The 16,756-nt window shown below is 31.7% G+C and overlaps 1 protein-coding gene across 2 annotated transcripts; it reads left to right on the forward strand.

The window, feature by feature from the left end:
* Positions 1 to 521: 521 nt before the first annotated feature.
* On the forward strand, positions 522 to 4,773 carry LOC115704335 (indole-3-pyruvate monooxygenase YUCCA2). Of its 2 annotated transcripts, none has more exons than XM_061103016.1 (4): positions 522 to 1,983; positions 2,961 to 3,209; positions 3,321 to 3,443; positions 3,923 to 4,773. In XM_061103016.1, exons 1-4 carry the CDS (start codon positions 1,195 to 1,197, stop codon positions 4,211 to 4,213), a joined length of 1,452 nt encoding a protein of 483 aa, XP_060958999.1. In that variant the 5' UTR covers positions 522 to 1,194; the 3' UTR covers positions 4,214 to 4,773. The 2 variants fall into 2 exon arrangements, with proteins under 2 accessions (XP_060958999.1, XP_060958998.1); XM_061103015.1 differs by having other exon boundaries at positions 524 to 1,995.
* Positions 4,774 to 16,756: the final 11,983 nt, after the last annotated feature.

A 16,756-nucleotide genomic window follows, 5' to 3' on the forward strand; every position in this document is an offset into this window, starting at 1 on the left:
TTATATATTTATATGACAACTTATATATTTTAAAAAATATATATACTTATATAGTATAATTTTTTAGAAAAATATTAAAATTAAAATAAAAGAAAAGAAAATATTTGAAATTAACACATAAATTAAATTAAAGAATGTAGAAAATAAAAAAAAAAAATCAAGAAAACTACAATTATTTATTATTTATTAGTAGGGACTTAATGTTGTCAAATAACTAAAAGTTTAAGAACTGATTTGACAAAAATTAAAATTTAAGGACCACTTATCAATATTTATATATTTAAGGACCAATTTACAAAAACAAATTTAGGAACCGAGTTTGGGGACCAATATGTAATTATTCTTTTTCTCATCCTAGTTGTCAAAATTTCGACAACGCAACCTGTATAACTGGGTCCAGAAACAAGTTGAATTAACAAAGTGTACATGAATTTTTATATACATATGGATATATTATATAGTAAATTGATGTAAGAGTAGTATATAAAGCTGTCCCAAAATTATCCATTCTAAGAAAATTGGCATACATACAACATAACTATGTCAGAATATCACCATTATTTTATTTTCGATATATTTATATTTATATATGATAAATTTCCATAACTAGAATGTTTGTTTTCTTGCCCTCTGGCTACTAGGAAGTGGGTATTAAAAATAAAAAAAAAATGGTTGTTGTTTGTTATAAACGGTAGTTAATGCCTAAGATATATAGCTAGTTTAGCTAGGTATAGAAAGAGAGAGTGAGAGATATGCCCCACTTAATTTTACAACCCTCATACTCACACTATTTTTCTAACTCCAACGTAGGTAGTTAGGTGGTGTATATATATGAGTATACATACACACACATATATCTCTGGAATCCTAGTTCATCAGTAGAGCTAGCTAGTTCCAATTTTAATTATTATGATAAACTTATTCTACAACACTTATTGTATTTTTCTGTCATCCTCCTCCTTCGATCAATCCTTATTAAAACTCATCACCTTTGTTCTTTCAGTTGATTTCTGGCCTAATTACCTTGTTCGCTGTATTTATAGCTACTTTCATTGAGAAAAATTAAACCAGAAAGTTTCAAATATCCCGGAATTCATATTTTACAATATTAATATATATTGATTGATCAGGTGTGAGGCAATTAATTCAACGAAATTGGGTTGGTTTTGTTGTTTTTTATTTTACACAAAAATAATGAACTACTTACAAGAAATTGAAGGGAAACTAGTCCACGATAAGCTAACAGAGGGTGGCGGTTGTGGTGGCGGCGGCGGTGGTGGTGGTGATACAACAACAAGGATCAGACGAATATGGGTTCGGGGACCCATAATAGTCGGGGCGGGTCCTTCGGGTTTGGCTGCGGCGGCTTGTCTTAAAGAAAAAGGTATCCCAAGCTTGATCCTTGAAAGGGCTAATTGCATAGCATCATTATGGCAACTAAAGACATACGACAGACTCCGTCTTCATCTTCCCAAACAATTCTGCCAGCTTCCACTCATGCCATTCCCATCAAATTTCCCAACTTATCCAACCAAACAACATTTCTTGGATTACTTAAAAGCTTACTCCAACCGTTTCGATTTGAAACCTATTTTCAACATGAAAGTGGAGAGTGCTCGCTTCGACCACCGAAGCGGTCTTTGGCAAGTCAAGGCCTCTACTACCACCGCCGCGGCCACACCTGGGGCCGGGCTAGATAAAAAGAGTACTAATAATCATGATGATGGGCGTACAGAGATGGTAATCACTACTACAACTGAGTATGTAAGCCAATGGCTTATTGTGGCTACTGGGGAGAATGCGGAGGAATCGGTGCCGGAGATCGAAGGAATAGAGAGCTTTGGTGGCCCAATTGTTCACACAAGCTCTTATAAGAGCGGTGAGATTTTTAGCGGAAAAAATGTTTTGGTGATTGGATGCGGCAACTCGGGGATGGAGGTTTGCTTGGATCTCTGTAACTATAATGCTCGTCCTTCGCTTGTGGTGAGAGACTCGGTGAGCTAATTTTTATTACTACTCAAACATAAAAATATAAAACACACACACATATAAACATACATATTCTACTATGTTATCATTTATATGTTACTCCAAACTAAATTGAAAAACCCTAATTCTTTTTTTTTATATATAAATAGGTTCATTTCATCTCTATAAATTTGAAAATATTAAATGATAATATATACAAAAATGGAAGCTATGTATATATAGTGGGGGGAGTTTATTAGCTTTGGTTTTTATTCAGCTTAAAAAGTTCTTATTAGTTTTAGCTCAACAACTTCTCTTTTATTTTTCCTTTTGTTTCTTTCAGACGTGGTGTAATTTGCGGCTGCTAGATAGGTAAAGTTTTAAGCTAGAGCTAGCTAGGTTTATTGGTGCGTAATTTCTATGATAATAATAATAATAATAATTTTTTTTAATTGAGTGTAATAAGCCAAATTAGGCGGAAGACTATAATAGATATAGCTAGCACAGCTATTACATAAAATAATTATATATAGTATTGAATCTAGCTATAAATATTAAATAATATAAAAATTACTATAGTACTCTGACTCTCGTTAAATAAAGATGTCATTCTTGTGATTTTGCTTTATCGAAATTCGTTTGCATGCGCAAACAGCCCAAAATCTTATACCACACAGTATACATGCTTTTTTATTCTCTGCATAAAATATATATTTTTTCTAAAAAAAATTCTGTAAAAGAATCATATATAGTCAGTGTTACAGATTCTAAAACATCAAAACGTAACATGGGTGGCATTCATATACATCTAGCTAGGCCAACTTCAACCCCCACACACACTAAACAAAAAAAAAAACTCGAGCGTGGGGACCTGCTAATCATCTCCACTTTAGTTTTGTAGATTTTTTTTTTTATTATTTTAATTAAAGATGATGAATACCGGCTTTTAATAAATTATATGTTTAATTAATTAATGGGCTAATTGAGTGCAGGTGCATGTATTGCCTCAAGAGATGTTAGGAAGCTCAACTTTTGGACTATCCATGTGGTTACTTAAGTGGTTACCAGTGTGGCTTGTGGATCGATTTTTACTTTTAATGTCACGTTTGTTGCTTGGTGACACATCCAAATTGGGATTAACAAGACCAGAACTTGGCCCTCTTCAGCTCAAATCCATATCTGGTAAAACTCCCGTTTTGGATGTTGGAACACTGGCCAAGATCAAAACTGGAGAGATTAAGGTATTATTAATTAATGATTATAATTAACTCTAACAAATTAAGCACACGAATATGTATTTAATTATTAACTTTTTAATTTGAATTAATGATTCTATGTATGTAATATATTAGGTTTGTAAGGCCATAAAGAGATTATCACTCCATGCTGCGGAATTTATAGATGGGAAAGTAGAAACTTTTGATGCCATCATTTTAGCAACTGGCTACAAAAGTAACGTAATGACTTGGCTGAAGGTATAAATACACGCATATATATAATATTATTTTTATACATGAATATAATAATATGCTTGATTACTAAGTTAGTGGTAGGCTGTTAATATATAATTATACTATTATATTGATATATAAAGACAAAATAAAACAAAACCTAATTTTTAGAAGAATATTAATGTACTATATCATAATTATTATTATCAGTGGTAATGTATCATCACATGTTAAAAATGAAGCAAATTAGGTCCCACAAAAAACTATGTAAATTGATAATTAAATACCGCATTATATAAGGCGATATGATCATTTGCCTCACCCACATAATATTGGTGTGGCATTTTTTATTTATTAATTATTATTATAAGTACACTACTACTACGCAACAATTCCAATATTAATTGTATAATATTTTATTACACGAGTCATGATCGGATATTGTCGGTATATAAAATATAAAACTATATAGTATTTTGATGGGGATGAATGGTTCGATGCAGGAGACGAAAATGTTCAATGAGAAAAATGGAATGCCTAGAAAAGGTACCCCAAATGGGTGGAAAGGGGAGTTGGGACTGTATGCAGTGGGGTTTACTCAGCGTGGGCTGCTTGGGGCATCGGCGGATGCAACCAGAATCGCACAAGACATCTACGACAATTGCTGGAATCCTCATCATCATCATAATCACTCCAATACACATAATTCTGTGCCCTTTAATTCCAATCCTATAATATACTACTCATCTACTAATAATCATCCCACACCACCGACACCACCACACATCAACTAGCTATATACCCAGCCAGCTACCACACCTTCCTATAGCTCTCTCTATATATATATTATCACAATTTTTTCCCATATATGTATATGGTCCCTTTTGATATTAATCTTCCCCGAGATGGGTACCAGAGCTTTTTTTTTTTTGAAAGAAATGAATAGTATAATTAGGATGAAATTACATTTATTATTATTTAGTGGGGGCAATATGGTTTTTACTAACTGCCGGGGTACGTACGTAGTTGTACGTATACATAGGTTGTTTTAATTAGTTAGTGAGTTGTATTATCTTGTACATTGTCATCATATATTTCTATATATTAGTAGGAAAGTGTTAGTGAGTGGGCTTCTTAATTCCTTTCCTCTTTTGTTTTAATTATTATTTTGTATGCTTTCAAATTTTCTTAATAGTATAGCGTTTTTTTGTGTATTTATAAATAGTGTGGTGTTGGTGGGTACGTGGAGTCCAGCAAACTAAATTGTTTTATGATATTATATATTGTTATTGTTGTTGATGTTGTATAAATATTAGAGATAAATTAAAATGAATATTGAATTTTATTATCCTAACTCAGTTTGACTTAATTATTGTATTAAATATTGAATTGCCCCTTACTTTGAGAGAGTTGATCAAGTGCTCCAAATAGACCACTTTAGAAAGAAAAAAAAATAGTTAGATTGTCCAATTAATCATGTATAATTTGTAATATTGGAATGAAACGACTAGTCAATTTATTGATGCACAAGTTCATATTTTTCACTACAATTTATGTGTATATATCAGATGCAGAAACATTCAAAATATGGCATAGTTAGGGACCACCTTTTTGTATATATGTAAAGGGAGATGAAAAACGTAATATATGAGAAATGAAAAATTCTTTATGGCATCTTATTAAGGTCCCATGAATGTGAAAGTGGCCCTCATCAGGTTCGTTTCTATTCTATATCTATGTGTGTGTATATATATATAAATATAAGTCTTCCAGCAGGAATATTTACATTGTTAATATTATTCCATCACTCTTATATATATAAGGCTATTTTTCAGATACACAATTTGTTCACATCTCACTGGCTTTACCACACATCTTTCTATCCTCATCTATTACTAGTCCGGACCACCATTATTTTCTTGGGAGTACTCCTTACAATCTACGCCACATCTAGTAAGGATTCCCGTCAATTCTTTGATTGGGGTCTAAAAACATTTATGACATTTTAATGGGTGAAGCATGAAGTCATATATTTATATATATATATATATATGGAACTTAAAACTTCATATATATCATTTCATTGAGTTTATTTGTACGAACAACATGACCTCCTTGAATTCTTTACTTATTTATTTTAATATAATATAATTAAAGGAATTAATATGTTCAAAAAAAATACATGAAGGGGACAAAATCTTAATTATATCATCCAAAGTATTATTATCATCATCAGTAGTAGTGTCCAACTCCACAATCCGTTATTATAACTTCCATATTAAAAAAGCATACTAAAACATATGGAGCGTGAGATATATACAAACATAAATACATATAAAGTGTTCTGAAAAAAACGATATAATGAACTTTTTGGTTCTAATAAAATGGAAATATAATTGGTGTAACAGTATTTTAATCTGAAAAATGTACTCTATCATAATGAAATGAATCCTGAAAAGAAATTCCTAAAGTGCGGAAGATATATCCATTATTAAAAATAAAGGAGAGATCAAATATTATACCCAATTATTATATAATTATAATTAATATGACAAACAAAACACTTCTTCTTCCCTTTAAGTAATTTGAAACTAGAATATGATTAAAACATATAGTAACTGAAATTGAAGAAATATAGACAGTAGCAAATGAAAATTATGTATACAATAATATATATATATAGTTTATTTAATTATATATATTTCCGAGTATACATATAGCAATAATTAATGTTGATGCAACTTATCATGATTATCAGGAGGGATATTTATAAAAGTTTAAAAACTTGTTTTTTGTGGGTTTTAGTCCGACCGGATGGTGTAGCACACATACATATACACAGATATATATTATATATACATACATATATATATATAAAGCGATTGTATATTATGACCAAAACTGTTGAAAGTTTGATATGTATAACACTATCTGAGAGAGACTAATGAGCATCTGAGGATTTTATTTATTGTATCAAGTTGGAGTAAAATCCTTTTGATCTGAGGACCACAATACAAATCGAATAATTAAAAGATGGCCTCCTAATAATTTCTTCCCCGATCCATCACCATCTCATATATATATCATCCTTAACGCCTTCCTAATTTAATATTATATTTAATTAATTAATTCCTTTAATTTGGCAATATATATATAGCTGCCGACTACTACTGTTTTCCCCTAAATTATTTGCTGTACACATATATCGTTCAAAAATTAAAAATAAGGTTTTAAATACATGCAACGTACGTTATTAATTAATTAGTTACGATAACTAGTAGCTAGTACTGATCATATTATTTGTATACATACATATTGATACATATATAATAGATATACCGTACGTACGTACGCAATAATTACGCTACAGAGAGATCACTACAACTTTGTTTTAATTCGTTTTTAGAAGTTAAGCAGACAAGTTTTGTTGTCATTATTGAAATTTTTGCCAGTAATTAGTTAGCGAATCATTTTATTATTTATTAATTAAATTAAAATGTGTAAAACTCAAAATAAGATCTTGTGTGGTGCTTAAGTGCACATTAACATTTTCTGTTGAATAACTACTAACTTCTACCGATAGCTGAAAGGAAAATCTTTCGAAAGTTAGGATGATTTTCTTTTTCATTTCAGCACATAAAAAATTATGATTTTTTTTTTGTTATGACCATTGTAGTTGTATAAAATAGTTCATACATTACTCAAGAGTCAAGCCTAAAATATCTGTTAGACACTTTTTTTAAATATATATTATATATACAAATAAATACAAAAGTATAACGGTAGTACATGCAAAATATGTAGAGTAGTAGTAGAGTTGTGCATGACCCTCCAATTCCAACCACTTTGAGTTTGAGTTTGGGGGTTGTGAAATGGAGACGTAATTAAATTGGTCCAGATTTCACGTGAAAGCCATGCCATCCAGAGCCATTACATGTTGCAACCCGCGCCAGACTCTCTCTCTCTCTCTCTCTCTCTCTCTCTATATATATATATATATACATAATATAGCTATACAGATGGAGTGATCAGTCATGACTCATCAATATATATATATATATAATATAAAGCATAATTGTCATAATTAAGTTATTATCCATCACGACATAACGTTTTGGTGATCATGATTTAGTATATTATTAAATTAAAATATATGAGTTGTAATTTTTAATTATAAGAATTTGGAAGTGTATATGGTTAATAGGATAGAATAGGTAGGGTGTGCATCTTGTAAAACACATAAAATTAATTTCATTTTAAAATCAAATGACAAATATGCTCATGTATTTTTATATATGGTATTATTATAAGTTTCCACATTTGAAATTGTAGGATATGGATGTGTTACGGCACATGCATGCCGATATATATCCTTGGTTTGGACCATAGATTTTAATATTACCACATACATGGATCCCTTTAGTTTAATTATTCATGATGAGTGTGGTCCATTTATATTTATTATGTATAGAGAGAGTGTAACTGTACTGATTGACTTCTTATAAGTTCTTATATTCTATAATAGCTAGCTTTGTTTGGACCATTCGCCATTAGTTTGTAGATGAAATGTATAACTACAAATGTTAGCCATAGCGTTGAACTTATTATTATACCCTCCTTCTTTTTTCTTTTTCTTTTTTTATTAATTAATCTTCAGAAAGTCGATGAGAATATTGCAAGACATTATACCTAGGTTTTCCAAGAAAGAAAGATATAGCTAGGGACATATTCAGAAGAAAAACATATAATTAATATATATAAATTATGGAAGGCTTTGCACTAGTTAGGATATATATATAGCTATATTTATAATATACTGCGAGTTTACGTGCTAGTTTTCTAGTTATGAAGTTACCACACTATAATTAATTAAGACATCATTCACATATTACACTACATTAATCTACTCATATCGCTGGGAATTTTCTCCTTTTTTCTTTCATGATATATTTTTATTTTTTTGAAAAGAAATAATTCATGAGAAACATTATTTATTAAAAGAATATACGTATATCATTTGGCATTGCAACTAAAGGAGAACAATATATTTATGCAATCTGATACGACGAAGTATGTAGTCTAATTTATTATTAATATTATTGCTATATATGAAGTTTAAATACACATGAATAATAAATGTTAGAAAAATAAAAAAATAAAACCAACATCGATCAAAACAAATAAAGGGCCAGTTTAGCCTCTGCTGTAAGAAAAAATAAGTGCAGCAGAGTTGAAAAAAACTAATTTGTGTATTTAGTAAATCATAAATTTTGAAGTGTGGTAAGTATTAAGATTCTATTATAATAATGATAATATAATAATAATGTTATAATTTAGTTTATTATAATTTAGTTTATTATAATCATATAAATATACATAAAAAAATTATGTTATATATATAAAAATTTTATTTTTTTATACATTTTTAATTATTTTTTCCCATAATATATATATATTTATATGCTGATAAAAATAATTTATAATATTTTTAAATTATAATCACTTATAAAAAAAATGTAGTTTACAAGAAATTTTTGGTTGATGTGATTTGTTAATAATAAAAATATAAATATTAAATATTTTTTCAAAAAAATAAAAAATAAGAAATTTAAATATTATTTAGTTTAAATATTTTTTAAAAATATATATATTTTTGTAATATATAATAAATAATTAAATAGATTTTTAGCACAAAAGAATTTATTATAGGATCTTTTAATCAAAAGACACTACAAAAAACTGTTACTTTTAGTGACAACTTTTTAGTCACAACATAATCTTTTTGTGACTAAATGTGACTTTTTAGTCATAACAAAATGTTATTTGTGACTAAAACATAGTATTTAGTTATAAGTTGTCACTAATTTTGTTTTAGCCATAACAAGTATTGTGACTAAAAATACATTTAGTCACAACAAATTGTAATTTTTGTGACTAATATTTTTAGCCATAGACCTTTTAGTCACAACATAGGAATCATGATTTATCATTAGTCACAATTTTTTCACTTTTAGACACAAATTTTGTTGTGACTAAAAGTAAAAATTTTTGTAGTGAGAGTTTTTTCTAAAAGTTTGGTTGTACCAACTTAGCTTTTAGCTGTAGCTTCTCTATAAATTATTCAATAAGTTATTTTCAAACTGTTTACAATCACTTTTTTATTACAACCTTTTTAAAAAGTAACTTTTAGCTTTTCCAAAAGTTGTGACAAACGGGCCCAAAAGATTAACTAGTCACTACTACAAAAAATTCATTTTATGACTTTTATTAAAAATGGACATGATAATAAGTCTTTGTTGTTCATTTGGACATGGTATCCAAAAATATAAAAGAAGTAATGTGGTCATGATTTATTGTACATGTCTAGCAATACTAGATGTGAAAGTGGCCCCACGGTAAAAAAAAATTCATATTGCTGGACATGAAACGTGTTGACTCGAGATTTAGTCAACTGATTGTAAAGCCTTATTAATTACTAATTATCACTACATGTAAATAAGAATAATAAATAGTAAAAAATAATACATGAATTTATAGAAGTTTGGCCCCCTTGATGAATGTGTATGACCTACTCTCTTTTTAGTTGTATTCACTCTTGAGATAATACCATGAAGATTACAGGCCTAGACCTTTTAATTTCTAGCTATGGCTCTCTTCAGTATTATAATTGTGAGAACAATATGTTACAGATAAAGAACTGGTAGGATTCTATGAAGAACTTATGAAAAAAAATAGACTTATAGTCTAGGGAGCCATAAGTGCATGTGGAGCTTTAGAGGGAGAGAGAGCTGTGGGTGTGTGACTTAGATTCAATCCCTTTTTATGTGATCTAATATCCTTTATATATTGTAAGACTTACAAAAGATCCTAATTCAAAGAAGTAAAGATATACCTTTAAAATAGGAAAAATAACATTTTTTTTATCTTATGTTTGAATTACAAAAAAAGATAATTAGATCCCTTAAATATAGGACTAATATCTTGAGAGAATATCTCTATCTTCATGGGCTATTGGACAATGTCATGTAATTGTAGGTTAGCTTGTGAGGAGCTGTTTGCACGTTATAGCTGGCCAGCTATGCTGAAGGTTATTTAGCTTAGCCTGCCAGCCTTGCTGAAGGCTGTCTAGCTTGGCCGGTCAGCCTTGTTGAAGGATGTCTAGCTTGGCCAGCCAGCCTTGCTGTAGGTTGTCCAGCCTGGCCAGTTAACCTTGCTAAAGGCTGTCCAGTGTATGGACGCTGGCACTCCTGGCCGACCAGCTATAGGTCCGGCCAAGGCTTTGCTGGCAGGTATGTGGATCTGTCTTTGCTTGTGTCCACCGTGCAGCTATGTGATCTTACAGGTTGAAAGCTACACGCACTAGCTTGGTAGGTTGAAGGATGCACTCACTAACTTGGCAGGTTGAAGGCTGCACGCACTAACCTAGTAGGTTGTAAGCACTAGCTTAGTAGGTTGGCAGGTTGTAGGCACTAACCTGGCAGGTTAGCAGGCTACAAACACTAACATGGCAAGTTAGTGACGAGCTGTTCTCCGTGTGTCTTCTGCTTTTGACTATGTAGACATGCCAGGTCAAGTGGACAAAATTTGGGATAACATTTGCCCTCCAAGTTCCTATTCGAACGTTTGTATGGATAGGGACTTTTCAGATCTTACTTTGCCCGTAGGAACCTTTACCAAATAGCTTTGTCAGGCCAAGTATTGGACTTTTTGGATGACGTACTTTTAAACCTTTGATCTTCTCTCTCCCGTGTATGCCTTTTACTTTCCTCATCTTCTCTTCTTCGACATTTTCCTCTTTCTTTAAATCTACTATTGATTAGTTTCAAGCTATTTAAAGCTTTTAAAAACTTTTTTATTCTCACGTTTTACAATAGTTTTTATACATTGCAATCTTCTTCATAAATTTAGGATGTATAATAATGTATGACTTCTTGATGAACAAGATTGAGTCTTGGACTGGTACCTTGGGTCTGTTAGAGACCCTGTCCAACTCTTAGATCTTGTCTAGGAACTTTGTCTGGTACTTAGATCTTGTAAAGGAACCCTGTCAAGGGCTTAGATCCTGCGTAGGAACTCTGTCCAGGACTTAGATCTTGCGTAGGAACTCTGTCTAGGACTTAAGCTCATTATATACCCCTGTTCGGTACTTAGCCCCTTTTAGAAGCTTTGTTAGGTACGTCTCGGGCTGAATCTTCCCTGGCCGATCAATGGCCATTAATTCATAGGCTGTTCGATTCATAATTCTTGAGCTTATACTTTTGTCGATCAACAGCTTTGTATTTCAAGGCTGTCTGGTTAGTTCCCTTAGGCTTTGGCTAGTTAACCGTCCTTTGTCTAATTCTTTTTATTTTCTCCAATTGTTCACCTCCCTCTGCCTTTTTGTAGGGATGAACCCGCACGGCTTTTGGGGAGGTGACAACCGAATTGACGAAGAGTTATTTAATCTGGACAGCTAGTCTTTCTCACACAACTTTGAACCCTGTCAACTCCAGTTATTTTTTTAAGACATTTGAGGACTTTGTTGTTTGTTTTTATGCTTTTATTTTGCATATTTCTTGTTCTTGTATGGCCTTTAGGCTCTTCACTTTTGAACAATGATTGTGTATGGCCTTAGGACATTTTACTTTTGAACAAACGACTGACCAGGAAGTCTTTAATCCTAGCTTTAACTTCTTTTGTTAGACATATAGCTAACCAAGCAACTTATGTCTAATATGAAGTATGTCATTCGCACTTACCTGGCTTTCAATTTTTTGCTTAGCAAGCTTTTAAATTTTGCTTAAGTTTAGAGGTGCTTGTTCAATGTTGTACAGTGTGAGTGCCCCCTAAGTGATCGAGCAGACTTATGGTCTCTTAGTAACTTGCAACTCACCAAATACTATAGATCTTTGCCTGTGTATTTTTTTAGAGGGACATGTTTGTACGCATGTTGAACAAAAAATATAGATTAACTTTAAAAAGTTATCTTGTTAGCAAGTTGTTTGACACAATTTAGAAAAAGAAACTCTTTTATCCATTTATTAGTCTTACATATGTTTTGTTGTTGTTGTGCAACGTACATGTTTTTTATAATAAAAGCTTACAATTATAAAATATGCTTTCATTCATTATTTTGGCTACCCCTGCAGCATACTGAGCAGGGGCCACCACTGAAGAGTGGTGGAAAGTTAGCTCTTTTGTACTAATTCTTGTACGGTGAGTTGTACAGGTACCGTTACTGAAGAGTAGTGTTTATCCAAGTTGGTCACTCGTAGTACTTTATGAGATTATCTCCATTCTAATACCTTGGTAGGAGAACTAATTCCATGTTCTCATTGTACCTGTCAAACTTGTACGCAACTTTATTTATTATCTTTCTAACTTGGTACGGACCTTTCTAATTTGGTACAAACACTCCTCTTGTATGATCTTTGGTATTAAGGAATACTCTCCGAAGCACTAAGTCTCCTACTGAGAATTTCCTTTCATTGACTTGTTTATTGAAGTACCTGGAAAAATTTTTGCTGGTAGGCATGCATCTTTAAGTTGGCTTAGCCTCTTCCTTTTTCTATTTCGTCAAGGGATTCTGTCAGCAAGGTGTGGTTTATTTCTTAGTCATAGTAGGCCAAAAATTACCTTGTCTGAGTATCTTTTTGGATAGGGTTTTCCCACTGGCATGATTGTCGCAGAAGCCTTCATGCACCTCTACCAATAGCCCTTCGACTTCTTTCTTGGTAACATATCTTAATAATGGCATTAAAAAACCACGTCTGTACATAACCCCATCCAAGATTAGATACCGAGTAACTTTTATTTTCATTTTTTGCTTCATTATTATTTTCTGGCAAGATTCACATCTAGAGGTATGATGATATAGGTGTCATCCAGGTTGGTGATAAGTCGATATTTTGTCTTATAAATGTAACCAATTTATGTATTAATATTCTTAAATTAATTCTTTAAATTATTTATTAGTGTGATTATAATTTTTTGGACTATTTTGAATACTAATCATACATTTGGAGTCATTTAGAAAGACTTTAGCATATTTTGGTAGAAAATAGTGGAAGCTGGTGAGCTCAATTTGATAAGACAGAACTTAATTACACATTTTAATGACTTTAAAGGTAGAACTAGACTTGGAGTTCAACACTAAAGTTGTAGATCATGTTCTCAACTTTTTGGAACATCTTGAATCGTCTAATTTTGAGTTGTATTGAAGAAGTTATGGCCAAAATACTAATATGAACACTTAACACAATTTTTTTGGCAGCAAGCTGTTGGGTTTTGTGCCTTAAATAAAATTCATTTCAATATAATCAGATTTATTAATTAATAAAGATCAGAAATCGCTTTTATATTGCATGGTTCACATGATTTATTTCATGATTATATTTAATGTATAAATTCTATTAAGTTCAAAACATATATAAATAGATATTTGTTCATGATTATAGTGTCGTCAGGACAGTAGAATATAATCATGATTATATGTTCAAAAGCTTAACTCCCATGATTTGTCAGTTCACTGGATTTAGACTGACATGATAATCGGCGATAAGGTATACTTACACCTTGGATAAGTGTTATGTCATTTTCAGGGCATTGGCAAATTTACCAGTATCGAATGTATGGAGTATACATTGAAAGGGACCGATATTAAACTTGGATAAGATATCATAAACTTATCGCTATATCTTTCTAACTCAATAGCAATGGTTGATCTTAGGTCTATGGATCTTAATCCTAATATAGTTAGGTTCAACTTAATTGTATTATTTATGTTCTTCAAGTTGTTCGTGGATGCTAACCTATGGTTCTGGCAGATATTTACATCTTGAGAACATGGTAGTTCAATTGAGTGGGAGCGTTGATCATAGATATGGAATCTATAGTTTTTATATGTATTTAGAAGTGAAATGAAAATTTCCTTCGAGCTTTGCTGAATAGAGATAAATAATTGAGATCTCATTTCAGTAATTATATTAGTTTACTGAAATATCATTTATAGGTAGCGAAGTATTTTAAGAATAAAATACATTGAAGGGTAAAACGGTAAATTTGTTCCTATTCAGTGTAGATTATTTATAGAGGATCTTTGACTATTAGGATTGTAACAATGGATAATCATAACGTATCTATATCGTGGTACATATAGAGCGTTCTATATAATTGAGAGTGATATTCAATTCCAAATCTATAGTAGCGCAAGGCGGAATTAATAAGGTAGAGAATTTACTTGGTAAATTCTAGATCTACTTATTGAAAGCTTGGTTATATAGGCCCATAGTCCCCTCACTAGTTGAGATAATACTGCTTCCAGACTCAGTTAATTGATTTTAATTAATCAATTATAATTTTAAAATTAGACTTTGCCTTATTTATAAATTTTCACTAAGCAAGGGTTTAATTGTGAAAAAAAGAGGTTATGGGGTCAATTTATTAATTAAGAGACTTTGTATGGTCTAATTAATAAATAACATAAATGGTAATTTTATTTAGTAATTAATTATAATTATTAAATAAATAGTTTTGACATTTATAGGATTGAATTAGAAAATATGGTATTATTGAAAGAAGAATAAGTGGTTCAAATAAAGTGGCAAAATTGTAACTAAAGATTGGTCATTTATGGTCGCCCCTAGTGTTGAAGTTTTGCCTGATATTTTATTCTTTTTTAATCCATCTAATTCAGCCCTAAGCCCTAGTTGAAACACTATAAAAGGAACATGATGCTCTCATCCCATCCTCTTGTCAACTTGACTATTCAACCTACCGAATCTAGTTTTCATTCTCTGACAACTAGTAGATGAGAGACACCTTCAATAGTGATTTCAAACCTCTTTCATTGTTCTTCATCATATTCGAACCTTGAGTGAAATAGTGTCATGCCCACACATAGCAAGTCAAGCACTAAATCATGGTGAGTACGACGGTTGTAATACCCAGAATTAAGAAAAGGATTAGCAAAACCCTAATTAGATAATTATGAGTTAATTGAGGAATTATATTATTATATAGTTCAATATATGTGAAGTTATATGAAATTTAACATGTTAAAGACCCCGTTGGTGAGCTGGGGGCATTTTGGTAATTATGACCCGAGAAGGGTAAATTGTTGAGATTAATTTAATTACGTGCTTAATAGAACAATATTATTATATAGTATGCCTGTGTTGTCTTTTCAGGTGTGTTCTGACAGGTTGGCGCGGTATAGTCACACTCGGGAATTTCGGGCCGAACCGGGTTCGGGCCCGAAATGTAAATTGAATTGATTATTTGGCATTTTATTTGATATGTGATAATCTGAAATTTATTTGGCAATATTTGAGTGAGAAATGAAAATTATGCCCTTGAAAGTGCTTATGTTTGTTTTATAGCCCTAGGGGCAAAATGGTCATTTGACCATAAGGGATTTACTTTGATTTAATTGATTTTTGAGAGAAAAGGAAATTAATTTTCTGAGTTAATCTCTCTCTCACCCGAACCCTCTCCCTCTCTTACCCTCTTGTTTTCAACCTTGAACTTGTTGAGGAAAAAGCTTGGATGTTGTGTTGGTTTAAAGCTTGAATTGGAGGAAAGTCTTTGCTCTTGTTTTGCTAAGAATCAAGGTAGCTTTCTGTGATTTTTAATTTTGTTTAGTTGCTGAATTTTATGTTTGGGAAGCATGTTCTTAAGGAGTTTGATAATAGGTTGCATGCTTAATGAATTGTGTGTTCAAGCTTGTTAATTTCTTGTGTGGTATTGATTTGAGCCTAGGGTAATTCAAGGTTGTTTTCATACTTAATACAATTGTTGATTATGATTTTGCTGCTGGAAAAATATGAGTGAATATTGGGGTTCAATTCAATGTTCTTGAGCTTGAGAGTTTCAAGTTTGAACCTTGTGTTTGTGTGTCATGCAATCTGAATTCTTGAGGGTTTATTGCTAAATTTTGGTGCTTGATGCTATGATTTAAATTTGTTGTTGATTGCTAGCATCTATTTTGGTTAATTTGTGGGTTTGGTTATGGATTTGGAGTGATTTGGTTGGGTTTGGCAGTTGAAATTCGAAGAGGAATTTGCTGGTTTCTGGGTTCTGCACCCAGATGTCGCGGCATGCTCTGGAGCATGCCGCGGCCCGCTCCCTTGAGTGAACCTGGGAATTTTTCCCAGGTGCCGCGGCATGGTCTTGGGCATGCCACGGCCCGCCCTCGTGTTTTTGGGCAGTTTGTGTTGAATTTTCAAAAATGCATAACTTTGTGATCCGAACTCCGATTCGGGAGTTCTCTATATCGTTGGAAAGCTCGTTCCGAGCCCTGTATGATTATCTGAGTTATAAATGCCATGCTTGAATTTTATGAGTTGAAAATCAGGGGT

Source organism: Cannabis sativa, chromosome 1 (genome assembly GCF_029168945.1).
Source record: "Cannabis sativa cultivar Pink pepper isolate KNU-18-1 chromosome 1, ASM2916894v1, whole genome shotgun sequence".
NCBI lineage: Eukaryota > Viridiplantae > Streptophyta > Magnoliopsida > Rosales > Cannabaceae > Cannabis > Cannabis sativa.